The 19,072-nt window shown below is 40.4% G+C and overlaps 1 protein-coding gene and 1 long non-coding RNA gene across 5 annotated transcripts in view; one reads left to right on the top strand and one right to left on the bottom strand.

Annotated features, from left to right (window-relative positions):
* The window catches only part of CREB3L1 (cAMP responsive element binding protein 3 like 1), a 134,761-nt gene that overhangs the window by 87,653 nt on the left and 28,036 nt on the right, over positions 1–19,072 (top strand). For all 4 annotated transcript variants that reach the window (XM_056527647.1, XM_056527648.1, XM_056527646.1 and 1 more), the window contains one exon: positions 18,173–18,386. In XM_056527647.1, coding sequence (XP_056383622.1) covers positions 18,173–18,386 — 214 coding nt within the window. The remainder of the gene's footprint in view (positions 1–18,172; positions 18,387–19,072) is intronic.
* LOC130277213 (uncharacterized) overlaps positions 741–19,072 on the bottom strand; it is a 115,515-nt gene continuing 97,183 nt past the window's right edge. Inside the window, exons 4-5 of the long non-coding RNA XR_008845402.1 lie at positions 18,355–18,423; positions 741–1,303 (exon numbers count right to left, since the gene is read on the bottom strand). This is a non-coding gene — a long non-coding RNA (uncharacterized LOC130277213). The remainder of the gene's footprint in view (positions 1,304–18,354; positions 18,424–19,072) is intronic.

Below are 19,072 nucleotides of genomic sequence, written 5' to 3' on the forward strand. Positions count from 1 at the left end.
GCCTCCAGATGTTCAAAAACTACAACTCCCAGCATGCCCGGACAGCCTTTGGCATGCTGGGAGTTGTAATTTTGCAACCACTGGAGGCAACCTGGTTGGGAAGCACTGTGCCATATGAAGTGAAACCTACTTTACAGTACTAGGCTAGTATTTGTATAGCATGCTGGGAGTTGTAGTTTTGCAACAGCTGGAGGCACCCTTCTTGGGAAACACCAGCCTATACTGTGAGATATAGTGCAACCTTCCATTGGAGCAGTGTGTCCCAACCAGGGTGCCTCCAGCTGTTGCAAAACTACAACTCCCAGAATGCCCGGACAGCCGAAGGCTGTCTGGGCATGCTGGGAGTTGTAGTTTTGCAACAGCTGGAGGCACCCTGGTTAGGAAACACTGTGCCAGATGAAGGGAAGCCTACTTTATACTATGATCTAGATTACTATACTATATATATTAGTATATACACTATACTTTATGACTATACAGTACTATACTAGTATTTGTAGTATTATAGCATGCTGGGAATTGTAGTTTTTCAACAGCTGGAGGCACCCTGCTTGGGAAACACTGGCCTATACTGTGGAATATAGTGCAACCTTCCATTGCAGCAGTGTTTCCCAACCAGGGTGCCTCCAGCTATTGCAAAACTACAACTCTGTCAGGGCATGCTGGGAGTTGTAGTTCTGCAACAGCTGGAGGCACCCTGGTTGGGAAACACTGTGCCAGATGAAGGGAAGTCATTTTTTTTTTTTTTACAACGGTATAATAGTTATATGCTTCGGAAACCGTGCGTGAATATTAGAAACAGCATCAGCTGGAAGTGCGAGGGAAGAAGATGATTAGTTCCTATGGACGGCGGCCAAGGATCACAGAGTACATGTTGTGCGGTGCAGCGGACTGAGTTACCTGGAGCACATCACACCAGGGTAGTAACATTGCATATAACACACTGTAGCGTCGATTGATAGTTGCGTATTTTTTTATATACCGTATATACGGCGTTTTATATCGATGGCGGTCACATATGGGGAATTTACTACAGATTCACCAATAGTCAGGCTGCACCATTCTATCCCTGCACTCCCAGGCTTATCCAGCCAGACATACGGCTCCACTAACTTTCACTGCTGCTGAATACTCGTCCCCCATTGGCTGACTCTTTCCAGCCTACCGGCCTATCCAGCTTCCAGGACGCATGCCGGCCTTAATCTCTTGGAGCGTTCTTTTAACTCCTCGCTCGCTCCGAGCCCTTCGTGAGTATGGCTGGAGGATTAAAATATACATACGTATATATACATATGTTCCAGGCCTGTAATAGGATACAAAAAAAAACCAAAAAAACATATACAAGTATAATAAAAATACAGTAAAAAAAAAAAAACTAAAAAAAACGTATCAGTACGCGACTTTGCTGTAGGTGTCCGAATAAAGAAATATTGCATTTAGAGCATATTGGGAGTTGTAGTCCAGAAGGAGGTAGTGCTGGTTTATAGGGGGATTCTGCACGAATGGTATAAAAGCGCTAGTTGGGCTATAGATCATCTCTGTCGCTGATGTTTTGTAGTATTTATACTTGTATATATATCACAATACTATACTATACTATGCTATATAACTATACCATATTACTATACAATACTATACCAGAATTTATAGTATTGCTTTATTACTATACTATATTACTATACCACATTACTATATGACCATACAATACTATACTGTTTTATATTACTATACTATATTACTATACCACATTACTATATGACCATACAATACTATACTGTTTTATATTACTATACTATATTACTATACCACATTACTATATGACCATACAATACTATACTGTTTTATATTACTATACTATATTACTACACCATATTACTATATGACCATACAATACTATACTGTTTTATATTACTATACTATATTACTATACCACATTACTATATGACCATACAATACTATACTGTTTTATATTACTATACTATATTACTATACCACATTACTATATGACCATACAATACTATACTGTTTTATATTACTATACTATATTACTATACCACATTACTATATGACCATACAATACTATACTGTTTTATATTACTATACTATATTACTATATGACCATACAATACTATACTGTTTTATATTACTATACTATATTACTATACCACATTACTATATGACCATACAATACTATACTGTTTTATATTACTATACTATATTACTATACCACATTACTATATGACCATACAATACTATACTGTTTTATATTACTATACTATATTACTATACCACATTACTATATGACCATACAATACTATACTGTTTTATATTACTATACTATATTACTATATGACCATACAATACTATACTGTTTTATATTACTATACTATATTACTATATGACCATACAATACTATACTGTTTTATATTACTATACTATATTACTGTACAATACTGTACTAGTATTTGTAGTATTCCAATATTATTATACTATATTACTATACAATACTATCCTAGTATTTGTAGTATTTCTATATTACTGTACTGTATTACTATATGACTAGACAGTACTATACTATTTAATAGTTACTATACTATATTACTATATGACAATACAATACTATATTTTATATTACTATACTACATTACTTTACCATATTTCTATATTGCTATACAATACTATACTAGTATTTGTAGTATTTCTACATTACTATACCGTATTACTATATGATTATACAATACTATACTAGTATTTGTTGCATTTTTCTACTATACTATTCTTTATTACTATATCATATAACTATACTAGTATTTGTTGCATTTTTCTACTATACTATTCTTTATTACTATATCATATAACTATACTAGTATTTGAAGTATTTCTACATTACTGTACTATAATGCTATACTTTATTAATTAATATGCAATATTATACGAGTATTTGTAGTGTTTCTATATTGCTGTACTTTATCACTATACCATATTATTAAATGACTATACAATACTATACTAGTATGTGTAATATTCCTTTACATTATATAATACTATAGTAGTATTTTTAGTATTTCTATATTACTATTCTATAAGACTATACAATACTATGCTAGTATTGGTGCACTGGTGCATTAGTGACTATATAAAACACAGTGACATATACAGGGGCTGTAATGCTTGGTCCTGAGCCCCAGTGCTAAACCCCCAACATACCATGTTCTATTTTGTAATGCTATAGATATATATATATTTTTTTGTAGTAGAGGGTCCTTTGGGTCTCCCCCGCTCCTGGTGCACCTACTACCTAAGACCCTGTTGGGGGCAGGTTTGAAGTCCAAGGGTGGAGAGTGAAGATTCCTACTCACGTCTCAATTTTCTGCATGCACTTTCTGCACATAATTTTTATTATAACAAAAACCCACACAAACACAGGGAAAACATACAAACTCATTGCAGATGTTGTCTATGGTGAGATTTGAACCCAGGTCCCCAACACTGCAAGGCAATAATGCCTACCACTGAACCACCATGCATAGGGATATGACACATAGGGTTAATGGTCTCAAACCTAGTAATATTCCTGATTGCCTAGGGGTTTATATCTAATATCCCTGGTGGTCTAGGTTGGGGGAAGTGTTAAAGGGGTACTCCGGTGGAAAACATTTTTGCAAATCACCTGGTGCGGTTTCAAGTTAAACAGATTTGTAAATTACTTCTATTAAAAAATCTTAAAGGAGATCTGCAGCAAATTAACACTTATCCCCTATCCACAGGATAGGGTATAAGTGTTTGATCGCGGGGGGTCCGACCGCTGGGACCCCCCACAATCTCCGCAACGAGGCCCCGCATTGCCACTCTATGTGAGCGGCTAATGCTTGTAGCGACGACCTCTCTGAGGTCGATGGTACGTCCCCTCCGCGCCCCCTCCCCATACAGTTCTATGGAAGAGGCGGGGGGGCACGAACGCTGCCTCCCCGCCTCTCCCATAGAGATGCATGGAGGAGGTGTGTCAGCCGTAACGTCATGCCTCGGCCGGCACGCCTCCTACACGGGAGAGCCGTGGCCCTGTGCAAGAGATCGCAGGGGGTCCCAGCGTTCGGACCCCCCGCGATCAAACTCTTATCCCCTATCCTGTGGATAGGGGGATAAGTGTTAATTCACTACAGATGGCATTTAATCCTTCCAGTACTTATCAGCTGCTGTATGCTTCACAGGAAATTGTGTAGTTCTTTCAAGTCTGACTACAGTGCTCTCTGCTGACACCTCTGTCCATGTCAGAAACTGTCTGGAGCAGGAAAGGTTTGCTATGGGGATTGTCTAAGACACGTCCCCCCCTCCATGCATGAAATGCTGTGGAAGCTATTAATTTTGCCTTATCTAAAGAGACCAGGAGTGCAGCAATGTAGTAGGTGAGTCCATACAATGATTAGTTTCAGATTCCGTAGTAATTACACTGATCTATCACTTGATGCACAGGTGCAGTAATAAGACTCCCCTCTATCTTTGCAGAGTATGGTAAGTTGAGTGGAGAGAGCCGGGCCCTGTACAGGAGATTGCTGGGGGTCCCAGCAACCCTTCCTCCCTTCGTGATGAGACAATGATCCCCTATCTAGTTGTGTTCCCCAAAGTACCTCTTTAACACTGAATGTTTCTGGGGTTATTATCTCTGGTGGTTTGGTATTTAAATAGGTTCAGAATTATGATTAATTTCATATTAGAGCTTTACATTATTTTTCTGATACAGAACTCCAAATGTCCTACCTCATTCGATAGACTAAAATAATATTTGCCTGGATTGGTCATTAGAAAGGGGGGCTGACTACATACATCTATATATATAAAAAAAAAAATATGTATATATATATATATATATATATATATATATATATATATATATATATATATATATATGTAATGTGTGTGTGTGTGTGTGTGTGTAGTCAGCCCCCCTTTCTAATGACCAATCCAGGCAAATGTAAATATATATATATATATATATATATATATATATATATTTTTTTTACAATGCTCACTTCAATCCATATATATATATATAAATATATATATATATATATATATATATATATATATATATATATATATATATAGTAAGCCCCTCTTTCTAATGACCAATCCAGGCAAATATATATATATATATATATATATATATATATATATATATATATACAATTTTCTTTTTACAATGCTCATTTCAAACAATATGCAAGGAGCTCCCCCTAGTGGTAGCCGCAGGCAGAGATACTCTACTCATTTCACAGCATGGCTGCCTCTGCTGAGCTGCGCCATATGTGAAGTGAATAGAAGCAGAATCACAACAGGCGTTACCTGTTCTATTCCGTTTCTTTTTCTATTTTTGGTATAAATATATTGCCAAAGGGGCTCTAAATCACCCAGCATGTGCCGTTTTCTTTGCTGTGGCACCTGGTAATCATATTTAATTACCAAGTATTCAAAAGCAAACAGAAGTCCTCTGTTTCCCAACCAGGGTGCCTTCAGCTGTTGCAAAACTACAACTCCCAGCATGCCCGGACAGCCTGCGGCTGTCCGGGCATGCTGGGAGTCGTGGTTTTGCAACAGCTGGAGGCACCCTGGTTGGGAAACAAGAGACCTCTCGATGGCCTGGGTGTGACTGAAAGCTCTATGCCCAATATAATTCTGCCGCCGCAGGTTAAAAAGTGAAATTAATTGCCTCTGCTTTTTGGAATTTTTTTTCAAATTCTTTGGCTATGGGCAAAAAATTTTAAAAATAAAATAAAATATAGAAAATTGTGCAATATTTTCAGGCATGGACTTTTTTTTTTTAAAGGGGTTATCCAGGAATAGAAAAACAGAGCTAATTTCTTTCAGAAACGGATCCCCATCTGTCTCAAGGTTGGGTGTGGTTCTGCAGCTCAGTTCCAATTGAAGGGATTTGCTCCTTCTCTGGACAGTTCCTGATATGGACAGAGGTGTCAGCAGAGAGCACTGTGGTCAGACAGAAAGGAAATTCAAAAAGAAAAGAACTTCCTGTGGAACATACAGCAGCTGATAAGTACTGGAAGGATTAAGATTTTTAAATAGAAGTAATTTACAAATCTGTTGATTAAAAAAAAAAAATGTTTTCCAGTGGAGTACCCCTTTAAGTGGGACCTAATGACTCCAAATGGTAGAATTATTGTCAAACTGTAGTTTTGGGAGAGATGAATACTCTGTCCCCACTTTCTTGGAATAAAAACTATTCTTCAGGTTCCCATTGCACATTGCTGACTTGCTCCGGGTCCGTGTCAGGGACTGTCCAGTGCAGGATTGGTTTGCTATGGGGATCTGCTTGTACTCTGCACAGTTCCTAACACGGACAGAGGTGTCAGCAGAGAGCACTGTAAAGAACTACACAACTTCCTCTGGAGCATACAGCAGCTGATAACTACTGGAAGGATTAAGATTTTTAAATATATCTAAGTAATTTACAAATCTGTCTAACTTTCTAGCACCAGTTGACATGGTCCCCCAGGTTCAGCATTCATTTAATGTCTGGATGACTGTCTCAAGCTTTCCCAGGATCCTGATCAGCTCGAGACAACAGGGATGGGGGCATGTACAGCTGGACTGCACTCGTCATCAGCTTTTGTCTCGAGCCAAACAGGATCCTGGGAAAGCTTGAGACAGCAGTCATCCAGACATTAAATGAATGCTGAACCTGGGGGGGACCATGAAATCACAAAAAATAGGTCAGTCTACCCCACACATATAAGGCAAGTAAATCACTTAAAGGGGTACTCCCCTGGCCAGTGTTTTTGGGCTGTGTTTGGAACATTTAGTTCTGAACGCTGTGCATCCGCCCCCTCGTGATGTCAGGCCACGCCCCCTCAATGCAAGTCTATGGGAGGTGGCGGGGTGGCCGTCACTACCCTCCTATAGACTTGCATTGGGGGGGTGGCTTGACGTCACAGGGGCGTGGTCGACCCCTGCAGCATGCGTACAGCGTTCGGAACTAAATGTTCCGAATGCAGCCGGAACACTGGCCAGTGGAGAACCCCTTTAAGACATAACTTGGCATCACTGGCATGGTATTAAAAGGTTAAGAAAACCTGGAGAACCCCTTTAATGTAGGGAGATATACTGGACTTTTTATAGGAGGCATATGGCTGCACTCTGTATGGGAGTATATAGCTGGATGATATAAGGCATATGGCTGCACTCTGTATGGGAGTATATAGCTGGATGATATAAAGCATATGGCTGCACTCTGTATGGGAGTATATAGCTGGATGATATAAGGCATATGGCTGCACTCTGTATGGGAGTATATAGCTGGATGATATAAGGCATATGGCTGCACTCTGTATGGGAGTATATAGCTGGATGATATAAGGCATATGGCTGCACTCTGTATGGGAGTATATAGCTGGATGATATAAGGCATATATATGGCTGCACTCTGTATGGGAGTATATAGCTGGATGATATAAAGCATATGGCTGCACTCTGTATGGGAGTATATAGCTGGATGATATAAGGCATATGGCTGCACTCTGTATGGGAGTATATAGCTGGATGATATAAAGCATATGGCTGCACTCTGTATGGGAGTATATAGCTGGATGATATAAGGCATATGGCTGCACTCTGTATGGGAGTATATAGCTGGATGATATAAGGCATATGGCCGCACTCTGTATGGGAGTATATAGCTGGATGATATAAAGCATATGGCTGCACTCTGTATGGGAGTATATAGCTGGATGATATAAGGCATATGGCTGCACTCTGTATGGGAGTATATAGCTGGATCATATGAAGCATATGGCTGCACTCTGTATGGGAGTATATAGCTGGATGATATAAGGCATATGGCTGCACTCTGTATAGGAATATATAGCTGGATGATATGAAGCATATGGCTGCACTCTGTATGGGAGTATATAGCTGGACACTATAAAGCATATGGGAGTATATAGCTGGATGATATAAGGCATATGGCCGCACTCTGTATGGGAGTATATAGCTGGATGATATAAGGCATATGGCTGCACTCTGTATGGGAGTATATAGCTGGATCATATGAAGCATATGGCTGCACTCTGTATGGGAGTATATAGCTGGATGATATAAGGCATATGGCTGCACTCTGTATAGGAATATATAGCTGGATGATATGAAGCATATGGCTGCACTCTGTATGGGAGTATATAGCTGGACACTATAAAGCATATGGGAGTATATAGCTGGATGATATAAGGCATATGGCCGCACTCTGTATGGGAGTATATAGCTGGATGATATAAAGCATATGGCTGCACTCTGTATGGGAGTATATAGCTGGATGATATAAGGCATATGGCTGCACTCTGTATGGGAGTATATAGCTGGATGATATAAGGCATATGGCTGCACTCTGTATGGGAGTATATAGCTGGACACTATAAAGCATATGGCTGCACTCTGTATGGGAGTATATAGCTGGATGATATAAGGCATATGGCTGCACTCTGTATGGGAGTATATAGCTGGACACTATAAAGCATATGGCTGCACTCTGTATGGGAGTATATAGATGGATCATATGAAGCATATGGGAGTATATAGCTGGATGATATAAAGCATATGGTTGCACTCTGTATAGGAGTATATAGCTGGATGATATAAAGCATATGGCTGAACTCTGTATGGGAGTATATAGCTGGATGATATGAAGCATATAGGAGTATATAGCTGGATGATATAAAGCATATGGTTGCACTCTGTATAGGAGTATATAGCGGGATGATATAAGGCATATGCCTTATATCATCCAGCTATATACTCCCATACAGAGTGCAGCCATATGCTTTATATCATCCAGCTATATACTCCCATATGCTTCATATCATCCAGTTATATACTCCCATACAGAGTGCAGCCATATGCCTTATATCATCCAGCTATATACTCCTATATGCTTCATATGATCCAGCTATATACTCCTATATGCTTCATATGATCCAGCTATATACTCCCATACAGAGTGCAGCCATATGCTTCATATGATCCAGCTATATACTCCCATACAGAGTGCAGCCATATGCCTTATATCATCCAGCTATATACTCCCATACAGAGTGCAGCCATATGGCTGCACTCTGTATGGGAGTATATAGCTGAATGATATGAAGCATATGGCTGCACTCTGTATGGGAGTATATAGCTGGATGATATGAAGCATATGGGAGTATATAGCTGGATGATATAAGGCATATGGCTGCACTCTGTATGGGAGTATATAGCTGAATGATATGAAGCATATAGGAGTATATAGCTGGATGATATAAAGCATATGGCTGCACTCTGTATGGGAGTATATAGCTGAATGATATGAAGCATATAGGAGTATATAGCTGAATGATATGAAGCAAATAGGAGTATATAACTGGATGATATGAAGCATATGGCTGCACTCTGTATGGGAGTATATAGCTGGACACTATAAAGCATATGGCTGCACTCTGTATAGGAGTATATAGCTGAATGATATGAAGCATATAGGAGTATATAGCTGAATGATATGAAGCATATAGGAGTATATAACTGGATGATATGAAGCATATGGCTGCACTCTGTATGGGAGTATATAGCTGGACACTATAAAGCATATGGCTGCACTCTATGGGAGTATATAGCTGGACACTATAAAGCATATGGCTGCACTCTGTATGGGAGTATATAGCTGGATCATATAAAGCATATGGGAGTATATAGCTGGATGATATAAGGCATATGGCTGCACTCTGTATGGGAGTATATAGCTGGATCATATAAAGCATATGGGAGTATATAGCTGGATCATATAAGGCATATGGCTGCCCTCTGTATGGGAGTATATAGCTGGATCATATAAGGCGTATGGCTGCACTCTGTATGGGAGTATATAGCTGGATCATATGAAGCATATGGCTGCACTCTGTATGGGAGTATATAGCTGGATGATATAAGGCATATGGCTGCACTCTGTATGGGAGTATATAGCTGGATGATATAAGGCATATGGCTGCACTCTGTATGGGAGTATATAGATGGATGATATAAGGCATATGGCTGCACTCTGTATGGGAGTATATAGATGGATGATATAAGGCATATGGCTGCACTCTGTATGGGAGTATATAGCTGGATCATATGAAGCATATGGCTGCACTCTGTATGGGAGTATATAGCTGGATGATATAAGGCATATGGCTGCACTCTGTATGGGAGTATATAGCTGGATGATATAAGGCATATGGCTGCACTCTGTATGGGAGTATATAGCTGGATGATATAAGGCATATGGCTGCACTCTGTATGGGAGTATATAGCTGGATGATATAAGGCATATGGCTGCACTCTGTATGGGAGTATATAGCTGGATGATATAAGGCATATGGCTGCATTCTGTATGGGAGTATATAGCGGAATGATATAAGGCATATGGCTGCACTCTGTATGGGAGTATATAGCTGGATGATATAAGGCATACGGCTGCACTCTGTATGGGGATATATAGCTGGAAACTGTAAAGTATATGGCTGCACTTTGTACAGGGTAATATGGTTGGTGACCATAGTCGTCTAAAGTTGGAGGCGCTCAGAAAATGACCCGAATGTAGTCACTAGCCGAATATTTCTGTAGTGTGATTTCCCACAAGTACATATAATGCTCTAATTCAGTGTTTGCCAACCAGGGTGCCTCCAGCTGTTGCAAAACTACAACTCCCAGCGTGCCCGGACAGCCAAAGACCATCACGCCCCCTCCCATAGACATGAATGGAGGAGATTCAGCAGCCGCATATAATGCGGATGCTGCAGGGAGATCGCGGGGGGTCTCAGCAGCGGGCCCCCCGCGATCAGACATCTTATCACCTATCCTTTGGATAGGGGATAAAATGTTTTTGCCCGGAATACGGAGTACCCCTTTAATGTCCACTTTAAGACTTGACGGGTACATTCCATGGAAGTGTTAACAAGTCACCTATACGGAGACAATAGTGTACATGGGGTTAAATTAAATCAATATACAAAATAATACTACCATGACTGCGACTATGTAAATGTCATATATTCAATGGGAACCCTTTACTGTAAGCAAGATAGATAGATAGATAGATAGATAGATAGATAGAAAATGGCGGTGAGAGACCGCTGAAACGTCTCCATATCCCTGGAATAAAATAACACAATATTGATTCCCTACTGTGGTGTGCTGCCGTTATACTTTATCTATCAAGAGGAACCAGAGCACCGAGGTTCAATTGTGCCTGCACCCACCTCACCTAATCTGGATCTGCTGCTTTTTATGGACTTTGTAGATAGATAGATATGAAATAGATAGATAAATATGAGATAGATAGATAGATATGAGATAGATAGATAAATACATATTGATAGATAGATAGATAGATAGATAGATATTAGATAGATAAGGTAGATATTAGATAGATATGAGATAGATAGATATGAAATAGATAGATAGATATGAGATAGATAAAAAGATATAGATAGATATGAGATAGATAGATAGATATGAGATAGATAAGAGATAGATAGATATATAGATAGTAGATAGATATGAGATAAGATAGATATGAGATAGATAGATAGATGATAGTAGATAGATATGAGATAGATAGATAGATATGAGATAAATAGATAAGATAGATAGATATGAGATAGATAGATATGAGAGATAGATAGATAGATAGATATGAGATAGATAGATAGATATGAGATAGATAGATATGAGATAGATAGATAGATAGATATGAGATAGATAGATAGATAGATAGTAGATAGATATGAGATAGATAGATATGAGATAGATAGATATGAGATAGATAGATATGAGATAGATAGATAGATATGAGATAGATAGATAGATAGTAGATAGATATGAGATAGATAGATATGAGATAGATAGATAGATAGATATGAGATAGATAGATATGAGATAGATATGAGATAGATAGATAGATAGATATGAGATAGATAGATATGAGATAGATATGAGATAGATAGATAGATAGATAGATATGAGATAGATAGATATGAGATAGATAGATAGATATGAGATAGATATGAGATAGATATGAGATAGATAGATAGATAGATATGAGATAGATATGAGATAGATAGATATGAGATAGATAGATATGAGATAGATAGATATGAGATAGATAGATATGAAAGAGATAGATATGAGATAGATAGATATGAGATAGATAGATAGATAGATAGATATGAGATAGATAGATAGATATGAGATAGATAGATATGAGATAGATATGAGATAGATAGATACTGTAGCTAGCTATTGGCTAGATATGAGATTTATAACTAGGTATTCATAGATATGAGATATGGGATAGATACAGTAGATATAAGATGCATATATAGATGAATATATCCATGGAGTCGTGTGTATAGCACATGTGGGATCTGTCATCCCTCTCGTGTTCCCTGGTCCTCTGTTCCTTATTAAATTATAATGTTACTTTTGCATCTGTTTCACAGATTCCCAATATTGTGCCCATGTTATAACCAAGAATAAACTGTGTGGTCCCTGATCCGTAGCTTTTACTCCATACTTGTCTCTTTCTCTTCCGTTTATTATAGGATAATTATTGTTTTCACCATTATGATTAGTTGCATGAAGGGTCGTAGCGCCATTTTTGTTCTACCGGTATCTGCTTGTAGGGGCAGCCTGTGGCAGATGTGTGCTGAAATGTAAGCAGTCCCCAAGCCTTCCAAATGTTTGGCTTCAGGGGTACATAGTGGGCGCCATGAGAGCTGTTTGGTTTCCAACAGTATGGGTGATTTTTTTGGATTTTTATCTCTACTGAATACATGGTGACCTCACAGTTTTGTCAGGTGACAGATTTTTTACGGGTGTCCATCTTCAGGTCACCCATCACTGCCGTATGGGCGGTCTTGCTGTGTGACGCCCAGACAACCCAGTCTCCCTCCTAATGTGAATGTGTAATAGTCATGTGAAAACATGGTTCCCATTGAGATGCCCTTTTTTTAGAGTCACAGGTCTCTATGAGTGTTCGGTTACTCCATTTATATGGACTCATCAAATATAAAATCTTGGACCTTAATGGACTTAAAGTGTACCCGTCAGATCCAACAAAAAAACATATTTTTTAATATATCACTCAGTACCTAATCCTGACCATGTACATCAAATTTTTATGTGTCTAGCACCTTTATTTATTTTTTAATTACCCTTTTAATTTGGCTCACTAGTCTGAATTCCTCTCAAAGGGAGGGGGCGTGGCCTCACTGTGCAGGTCTCCGCCCCCTCCCTCAGTATGCTGCCTGCTCACATCTCCCCTAGTATTAGCATAACTACAACTCCCAGCTTGTCCTCACTGACAGTAGCGGGACACAAGCTGACAGTGGGAGGATTTTTCCTCCAGCCCTGCGCTCACAGCTGTCAATCAAGGAAGTGTGTCCATGACATAGGTGATGACGCATGGACACAGCAGGACTAGTATGTGTCCAAGCAGGCAGGGGGGGGGGGGCAGTTGTTTGACTGCATTTTTCAGTATGAAATTCTGAAAATGTTCTAATGAAAGCCATTGCAAAACCAGTTGGTTATACATGCTTTACAACATATCAAAGGTTTTTGTATCTGACAGCGCCCATTTAAAGTGTACCTGTCGCCAACAAAAACGTTTTATATAATGTAGATAATACCATTATATGTATATTTGTAATATACATTGGTTAAAAATTGTGTATATTTTTGGGTGAAAAAGTGCTGTTCCTGCAGCTATTGCCTGTGTGTCTCTATGAGGAGACCAAAGACAGGAAGTGAGGGAGGGACAGGGACAAGCAGGGACCGGTGCAGACTCCTGGCTTGTTAATCATCCTGATGTATGAGCCAGGAGCATGTCATAGAGCCTCAGTGCACATTGTCCTGCTTTTTCTTAGTGCACAGAGCCCTGCTTGTCCCCACTGCGCAGAGCCCCGCTTGTCCATCCTGACTTCCTGTATTTGGACTTCTCATAGAGACACACAGGCAATAGCTGCAGGGACAAAATATACATATCTTTTAACCAATGTATATTACAAATATATACAGTGATCCCCCAACTTACAATGGCCTCAACATACAATAGTTTCAACATACAATGGTCTTTTCTGGACCATTGTAGGTTGAAACCAGACTCAACATACAATGCTATGGTCAGTCCAGATCTGTGAAACATGTCAATGAACTGACCAATCAGAATGGGCATTCACTGTAAAACTCCTGTATTACTGAAGCGTATGCACTGCCTGGTGTCTGGTAGCGCCCCCTACAGTACAGGGAGGTATTACATGTTCTGTACTCTTTACCTGTATTACTGAAGTGTATGCACTGCCTGGTGTCTGGTAGCGCCCCCTACAGTACAGTATTACATGTTCTGTACTCTTTACCTGTATTACTGAAGTGTATGCACTGCCTGGTGTCTGGTAGCGCCCCCTACAGTACAGGGAGGTATTACATGTTCTGTACACTTTACCTGTACCAGGGTTAGCTGCTCTTTTGGACACCAGGTGAGGGCGGCTCCATGTTACTTTTTTAGGACACTGTGTGTACTGTACAGGACCCTGAAGAAGCTCCTGTCCTCTACATAGACCAGTGCTTCCCAGCCTTCGGCTGTCCGGGCATGCTGGGAGTTGTAGTTTTGCAACAGCTGGATGCTCCCTGCTTGGGAAACACTGACATAGACAGTGATTACAGCTCCCAGCAGATCTTTCTTACTTTTATATGTAAGGATTTGCTTTATCTGTATCAGTTATCTACTTATTTTTCTATAATTCTCACTTTTTCCTATTTTTGGATGACATTTTTGGTGCCTATAGAACCAATTACCAGGTTTCCATAGAGTTCTGGTCTCAACATACAATGGTTTCAACATACAATGGTCGTCCCGGAACCAATTAATATTGTAACTTGAGGGACCACTGTATATAATGTTATTCTCTACGTTATAGAGAAAGTTTTTGCTGACGACAGGTACACTTTAATAGAGTTCAGAGGTCATGACCATTTCTAATGCCCAGGAGCCTGCGATATTCCCTGTGTCTGTCTTGTTTCCACCCTGTCGGCTTCGCAAGACTTCACCCCAGTGAGTATAACATGTGGAATACTTTGGTTTTTAGCTGACTTTTGATGCTCTACTTGTACCATGGATAACGATGGGACTTGACACTTCTAAGCCACCATTGTCCTCACCATTTGTTGCGTTTCCATTGTTTGCAGTTGTTCCGATGGTCTCATGACTATTGGGCCGGTTTCCCTCACTGCACCAGTGCTATTTAGTAGCGTGACTACTGTCGCCTATTATGTACAAAATGTGTTTTTTCCTGGAAGACTTGTTAAATGGGACTTGGCTCTTTCGCACCTCTGGAAAATTGTCTGCAGACGCCCATGTCTCTAGTCAGTGCCTGGTTTTGTGCAGGGTGGTAGAGGACTTGTGTTTTTTACATTTTCCCTGGAGCTTGTCTATATTTATCCGTTCCTTTATGTATGAGATTACTGGTTTCCTGCCCATATGATGGGAGCCTACCCAACTCCAGATGGGCCATCAGGTGTACTGTATGAAGGGTGCATGCATGCTCGTCATATGTGACCCTTCTGCTAAAAGACTGCTATATTATCATGTATTTATAACCATTTTGCAGCAGAAAATGTTACTTATTATCACTACGCAAATGTCCTAGCCCCAGTGTAGGACACTTAAAGGGGTACTCCCCCTAGAATCTTAGCCCCTATCCAAAGTATAGGGGATAAGATGTCTGATCGCGTGGGTCCTGCCACTGGGGACCCCCTCAATCTCGTCTGAACTTTGCTCTGTGCCGGATGACTGGCGATGCGGGGCGGAGGCCGTCACGCCCCCTCCCATAGACGAGGCTCCGGCGCTGCACACGACGCTCTAAGCAAACACCGGGTGCAGCAGGATGATCGCGGGGGGCTCCAGCGGCGGGACCCTCGCGATCAGACTTCTTATCCCCTATCCTTTGGATAGGGGAAAAGATGTCTAGGGGAGGAGTACCCCTTTAAGGTTTTTATCTTTAAAGGGGTGCTCCCATGGAAAACTTTTTTATTTTTTATTTTTTTTTATCAACTGGTGCCAGAAAGTTAAAATAGATTTGTAAATCACTTCTATAAAAAAAAACATCTTAATCCTTCCAGTACTTTTTAGGGGCTTTATACTAAAGAGAAATCCAATAAAGAAATGCATTTCCTCTGATGTCATGACCACAGTGCTCTCTGCTGACCTCTGCTGTCTATTTCAGGAACTGTCCAGAGCAGGAGAAAATCCCCATAGCAAACGTATGCTGCTGTGGACAGTTCCTAAAATGGACAGCAGAGGTCGGCAGAGAGCACTGTGGTCATGACATCAGAGGAAATGCATTTCTTTTTTGGATTTCTCTTTAGTATACAGACCCTAAAAAGTACTGGAAGGATTAAGATTTTTTTAATAGAAGTCATTTACAAATCTGTTTAACTTTCTGGCACCAGTTGATTTAAAAAAAAAAAAAAAAAAAAAGTTTTTCACGGGAGTACCCGAAGGTGCACTTGCTGTATGTGAAATATGGGTAGAACATATTTAGCGTTGGCTAATAGTTATATGTGATATACCCCCCAAAAATGACATCTTGTTTGTGTATACGTCTTACTGTTATTGTCATTAGTCTAATTTATTACAGAATTCAAAGTTCTTAAAGGAGTACTCCGCCCCTAGATATCTTATCCCCTATGCAAAGGATAAGATGTCTGATAATGGGGGTCCCGCAGCTGGGACCCCTGCAATCTCTGTGCAGCACCCAGCGTTCGTTTAGAACGCTGGGTGCCGATGGCCGGGGTTGTGACATTACGACCACGCCCCCTTGTGAAGTCACGACCACGCCCCCTTGTGACGTCACGACCACGCCACCTCAATGCAAGTCTATGGGAGGGGGCGTGACCACGCCCCCTCCCATAGACTTGCATTGAGGGGGCGTGGTGTGACATCACAAGGAGCGTGGGCGTGACATCACAAGGGGGCGTGGTCGTAACGTCACAACCCCCGCCATCGGCACCCAGCGTTCTAGACGAACGCTGGGTGCTGCACAGATGTTCTGAAGGATGGGGCAGCGGAGTACCCCTTTAAAATTTTACAGGTTATCCCAAGTATAAAACCTATAACCTATCAACAGAATAGATGCTAAAACAGTAGGGGTTCAACATTTGGGACCCCCACCAATCCCTTGTCCCACTATGTGAATAAATTGCCACTCCATTTACACTCTATGGGACCGACAGAAATAGCCGGGTACAACTATAGGTTAAAGGAAAACGGTCACCCAATCAGCCACACTAAACCCGATACACCGGGTTATACTGCGGGTGAACAGGAGACCGATGCGGGGTCTCGGACTAATATACATACCTGCAGTCCGGCACGTTGTCCCTCTGAAGATTGGTTTCGCTCTGCGCTGAATTGCGTGCTGGAGGCGGGCCCGCCGGCTGGATTTGAATATTGGTCACGTGAGCGCTCAATAGGCACAGGCGCTCACATGACCAGCGACCATGAATATTCAAATCCAGCCGGCGCAATTCAGCGCAGATAGAAGCCGATCTTCAGAAGGACAACTCAGTGTGAACGGCAGAAAGACGATTAAAGGGGTACTCCGGTGGAAAACATATATTTTTTTTTTTTTATCAACTGGTGCCAGAAAGTTAAACAGATTTGTAAATGACTTCTATAAAAAAAAAATCTTTACCCTTCCAGTACTTATTAGCAGCTGTATGCTACAGAGAAAATTCTATACTTTTTGAATTTCTTTTTTGTCCACTCCACAGTGCTCTCTGCTGACACCTGATGCCCGTATCAGAAACTGTCCAGAGCAGGAGAAAATCCCCATTGCAAACCTATGCTGCTCTGGACAGTTCCTGATACGGACAGAGGTGTCAGCAGAGAGCACTGCGGACAAGACAAAAAAAGAAATTCAAAAAGAAAAGAACTTCCTCTGTAGCGTACAGCTGCTAAAAAGTACTGGAAGGCTAAAGATTTTTTAATAGAAGTTGCCTAAACGCAGAACCGGCCCTAAACCCCATAACTTGATCTTGCATCTCATCTCCACGACCTATTATTTCGAAGGATTTTAATTCTGACATTTTGCCCCCACAGCATTTCTCCGAAGCTCTCGATGAATTCTCCAATGACCTATTTAATAGTTTCTTTGATGATCCTCCCCTCCTGGATCGAGATCCCTTACTGGATATGGAGGTGGACAGCCCCGCTCCACCCATACAGGCCGAGCACAGCTACTCACTGAGTGAAGACTCCGCTCCACAAAGTCCTGCCCTTACCATCAAAGAGGAAGATGAAGACAGTCCGAGTGGTAGGTCTTCCTATGGCCTAATATGTGACGTAGGGACCTAAATTGAAAAAAATGTTAAAATGTTAGTAAATTGACAATTTTATCATCTGCTTTATGGTGCAGAGTTTTTTGTATTTTTCTTTGTATTTATTTTATTTTATTTATTTTTTTGCTTTTGCATTGCCTTTATGGGCTGGTTGCCAAAAAAAACTTCACACATAGCAGATTAGCTAAAAATCTATAGATTTAAAATCTATAAAGGGGTTATCTAGGAATAGAAGAACGGAGCTAATTTCTTTTATTTTATTTTTTAATGCTCCCCATCTGTCTCCAGGTTTGATGTGGCTCATCAGCTCAGTTCCATTGAAGTGAATGGAGCCAAGTTGCAATACCACACAGGCACAGGCTAGGGACAGGCACAGAGCTGTTTTTGAAAGAAATTAGCTCTGTTTTTCTATTCCTGGATAACCCCTATAAATGGGTCCTCCAGTGGAATTTTGTTTTTTAAATCAACTGGTGCCAGAAAGTTTAAACAGATTTGTAAATGACTTCAATTTAAAAATCTTAATCCTTCCAGTACTTATCAGCTGCTGTATGCTCCAGAGGAAGTTGTGTAGTTCTTTTCTGTCTGACCACAGTGCTCTCTGCTGACACCTCTGCTCATGTCATTAACTGTCCAGAGTAGGAACAAATCCTCATAGCAAACC

Source organism: Hyla sarda, chromosome 6, assembly GCF_029499605.1.
Source record: "Hyla sarda isolate aHylSar1 chromosome 6, aHylSar1.hap1, whole genome shotgun sequence".
Taxonomy (NCBI): Eukaryota; Metazoa; Chordata; class Amphibia; order Anura; family Hylidae; genus Hyla; species Hyla sarda.